This window comes from Crocodylus porosus, unplaced genomic scaffold, assembly GCF_001723895.1.
Source record: "Crocodylus porosus isolate Cpor-Errol unplaced genomic scaffold, CroPor_comp1, whole genome shotgun sequence".
Lineage (NCBI taxonomy): Eukaryota > Metazoa > Chordata > Crocodylia > Crocodylidae > Crocodylus > Crocodylus porosus.
The window spans coordinates 1,769,017-1,773,294 of NW_017728926.1; the positions used below are offsets into that span (position 1 = coordinate 1,769,017).

The 4,278-nt window shown below is 59.2% G+C and overlaps 1 protein-coding gene across 1 annotated transcript in view; it reads right to left on the reverse strand.

Annotated features, from left to right (window-relative positions):
* ESPN (espin) overlaps nt 1-3,278 on the reverse strand; it is a 47,357-nt gene extending 44,079 nt beyond the window's left edge. The window contains exons 1-3 of the mRNA XM_019541694.1: nt 3,230-3,278; nt 2,284-2,421; nt 2,154-2,196 (exon numbers count right to left, since the gene is read on the reverse strand). Of these exons, the coding sequence (XP_019397239.1) occupies nt 2,154-2,196; nt 2,284-2,421; nt 3,230-3,278 (230 nt within the window). The remainder of the gene's footprint in view (nt 1-2,153; nt 2,197-2,283; nt 2,422-3,229) is intronic.
* Between the last annotated feature and the right edge of the window lie 1,000 nt (nt 3,279-4,278).

Sequence of the window (4,278 nt, forward strand, 5' to 3'; positions counted from 1 at the left end):
CGGGGTCGGGGCGCTGCTCGCGGGTCGGCGCATCTCCGGCTGCCGCCCGCCAGTCCCGCACCAGCTCCCAGGCGGCCTGCCCCCTCTCTGCCGTACCTGGGTAGGGGTTCAGGTAGGAGCCGAATACGTCGCAGGTCCAGATCCTTACAAGCTTGTCCCAGATGCACTCTCCCCAGAGGCCCCGGCACCGCACGCTCAGCACCACCGAGCCTTTACTGTTGATCTGGGAGAGGCAGTGGTGAGAGCTGGCTGGTTCCCCGCGCGGCCTCTCCTCTGCAGCCCCGCGCCCGCAGTCCGGCTTGGGCAGCCGCTCTGAGCGCTTTGCCTGCCCTGGGCTCTGCTGAGGTCCTGCCTCCCCCTGGGCCTGGGCACTGCTGGACAGGGTCAATGCTCCCACAGACAGGCCTGACAAGCCTCGCCCTCAGCCTCTCTAGGGAATGAGAGGTGCTAGGAGTCATGGTGATGGCCACATGGGCACTAGAGACCTTCAGGTGGGCAACCCTTTTGGGGCTGAGAACCTGAAGCTGGGCCCCCAGGTGCAGGGTTTCATATCAGGACACTGCCTGTCTGAATCCTTGGCCCATGCTGCCCTTCAGTATGCAACTCTCAGTAGCCCTGTGAACCTTCCCTCCCAAAAGCAGCATTAAGGGCAATGAAGAGCACGTTACCTGCCAGCAGTCCACACAGAGTGATGCTAGGGTGCAGGCCATGGCCAAGGCCCCACACAGGAGGGAGAGGACACTGGTGGCACTGCCCATGGGCACCAGGGAGGGAGAGCAGCAGCAGCTTGGCTGGAAGCTGCACAAAGGTGATGATCAGCACCTGCCCGGGACAGGCAGCATTTGGCTGGGACTGGTAGAGAGCAGAGTCCTGGGCTATGCCTGACTTAAGGGCTCCTCCATGCAGCCTTTTCTGAGTGCCTCTTTGCTGAGCTGGCAACACAGAGCCCATGTCCAGGTGCACTGAAGCAGGGGTTCTTCCCAAGCATTTACCAGGTCCAGCCCAGGGTGTGCTGCACCGTCAGGAGGCTGGCTCCTGAGAGTCTGTGCCCAGCCTGAATGTCACACGGGACAAACGCGGCAGGCCAGGGCCCCTCTGATCACGCTGTCTTCCAGGAGGCCTGACATTAAAGCTGTGTTGCAGAGCAGCAGGGAAGACTGAATTCCCAGCCAGATCTTTCCACTGCCTGGCCTTCTTGCCTTGCCTACCTGCAGTCCTTCCCCAGGCTTGTCTCTGCAGAGGCCCTGAGTCCTGGCTCCAGCATGTGCCTGTCCCCCTTGCTTCTGATGGCAACTCATGCCTGTCACCGCCGCACAGGCGCAGGGCTGCAGCCCTGCCGCCCAGGCCAAGCCGCTGTGGGGCAGAGACCTTTCCACATTTTAGCCACCAGGCGGCACTGAACGCCTGCCAGCTGCAGGAGCAGGGCCTGCGACAGCCAGGCGGGGATGGGGACACAGGGCTGTCTTGCTGCCCGTCTTTACTCCAACCTTTGTGACCTCAGAGTGAACGCAGCCATTTGCAGCAAATCAGGCCTGCCCTGCCCTGCCCTGCGAGGAATCAGGTTCCTGTGGCTGTTTCCAGCCACCATTAGTGGTGGGTGAGTCCTTAGAGGGCTCTGTGGAGTTCCTGGCATGTCTTCCCTTCAGGGCACAGGCTGTACCTGCCCATCCATCTGTCCAGTTGAGGTCCCTGCCCCTTGATACTGGGGAGCAGCACTTTGGCCACACCAAGTGCAGAGAGATATCTTCTCAGTCCCCACCGTATCATCCTCTAGTCTGTACCTGGACTGGTGCCCTTCCAGCACCACCCAGTCAGCAAGCACCCCGCTCCAGGGGAAGAGCCTGTGTTCTCAGGCAAGCTGGCTGTCTCCTCCCTGAAGCCCCTGCCTGGGCTGTCTCCAGGAGACTGGCATGTCTGTCTCTTGGTGAGGTAGCTGTGGGAGCAGATGGGCACTCAGTGGCATGTGCCTTTCTGGTGTCTCAGAGTATCCCACTGCTACATCCACCAGGCTGCACTTTGGCAGAGAAGTATGGTATCTATTACAGCAGCCCAGAGACTGCGCTGCTAACAGCCCTCCACAACTGCACAAACACCTGCAACCTGTAGCACTAACCAGCACTTGGCTTTGGCAAGTCACTGGCTCAGAGCTTTACCTCGTGTTGGTCTTTGAGGCCTGATTGTTCTCAGAGCCTATCGCTGTCACGAAGGAGAGTCAGCAAGACAGTCTGAGCCATGGAGGTAAAGATCAATCCTGGACAGCTTCTGCTGCTGGCTTATCTTTACCTGACGAACACTCTTCAGGGAAGCAGCTTCGATAAACCCCTTTAATGTTGCCGCCTCCTCCTCCTAGGTGCCCTGCTGAACGCCAGCTGCAGTCGGAACTCCAGTCCGGGTTGGAGTTCAGGCTGCAGCAGCCCATTCCTGTCAGCAAGCCAGAGAGGGAGGGAGAGGCAATTCTTGGGCAGGGAGGTGCGTTGAGGCTGCAGTCAGAGCCTATATGCAGTTCCCTGCAACTGATTCCCTTCTCGGAGGCCCCTGCCCCAGCTCACTGTGCAGTCAGGTAGAAGTTGCTTTTTCTAGTCACTCTGGAGCAGTTCCCTGCTGTGTGCAGGCTCAGGCAGATGTCTCTGTTCTGGTGACACAGGAGAGCCTTCCCCTCTGCTGGACTCTGGTTAGGCTGCCTGCAGCCACTGCTGTCAGTTATCCAGGGCTGGGCCCATGTTTGCCCCCCCTGGAACTGTTGACTCTGGCTCCTTGCAGACTCAGGCAGATGTTGCTGTATTTACTGCATTTTTTACTGGGACTGCATTTTCAAGCTGCTAGAGCTAGAAAGCTACCAACAGTAAGTTAGTACCTTTCTAGGTAAGTTGGAGGGTGCAAGACAATCACCTGACTCCAGAGTCTTGAGTCTGGGCCTTGAAAGCCATGCTCTAATCTGCTGCCTGGGATGCAGCTGGAGCACCCGGGCCATGCCCAGGCAAAACTGGACTGGTAGCTTGCCACCCCTGAACCAGAGGCAGTGGGCTTCATCTGAGTGCACAAAGGCTTCGTGGGTGCAGGCAGAGAGCAAGGGAGTGACTTCTGGGGAAGTCATATGAAAATGCACCTGTGTGGAGGTAGCTGATTATGCAGGTGGCCGGTCAGGTGCCAGGGAGACCATTCTGACAGAGAGCGGGCAGCCAGCATGCTGCAGTCCTTTGCAGGCTTGGTTCACCTAACCAGCACTCACCCTCTTTGCTGCACTCACAAACAGCTCTTGACATCTCCTCGGACTGCATGGTCCTCAGGGCAGGCTCCTGGCTGTGCAGTGGCTGGAGCATGGGATACTGAGCTCTGCCTGGAGCTCTGAGTGCTCCCATCATGGAAGTTGTACATGAGTGATCAGGGGAGGTTCTGGCTGCTGGAAAGATGACAGACCAGAGCAGAGGACTGCAGGGGAGACCTCCTACTGAGAGCCAAAATAGGGGGAGATGAATACAAGGCCCTTCACTCCTGCCCTGGCCTTGCCTCTTGCAGGCTCTTCACCTGAGCAAGGCTGGTGAGCCAGGGGGATGGGCCTTGCAGACAGGGACAGGACAGCCCCAAAGGTGAGAGAGCCTTGCAGCCATCGGCTCAGGAGTCAGTGGGGCTTCTGTGACCAGTGCGAGGTGCCCATCAGTGCCTCATGCTCCAATGGTACAGCTTCCTCCTCCCAAAAATAGACTAAGCGAGGCTGCAGTAATGAATACATATGGGGTGGGCTCCTCAGGGCTTGCTGAGTCCTGGAGCAAACAGGGCAGGAGATGGGGGCGTGCTCACTTAGGTGAGATCCACCGCGCTGGCAGTCCTGGCCCCAGAGCTCTTGGGACCAATGCAGGGTGCAACCCCTCCTCCAGGCAACATGTTAAGCCAGGACGTCTGTAGCGGCTCCTTCACACAAGCATCCAGGGATTGGCCTGGTGCTGCTGCTATCACAACATCACTCAGGGCAAACCTCCCCCCCCTGCTACTAGGAAGCCGTTTCTGCACGGAGGCAGGGCCTGGAACTGCCTCCCCGGGCGGGTGGGTTCAGGTGGCCGCTGAGGCTCTTCCGCCTCATCCCTACACGTGAGCATCCCATGGATCTGTGTCCAGGTGCAGACACCTCTGTGGCGAGCCCTGCAGCTGCTTGACAGCTGAGTAGCACCGCGGCGCAGAAGGCCAGGGCAGCAAGCGAAGGTATATCTAGATCCCGGCATGGGGCTGCATGCCCTGCAGACGGGGGCAGCTCAGTGCCCGGCGGTCCCGCTGGCCACTGCG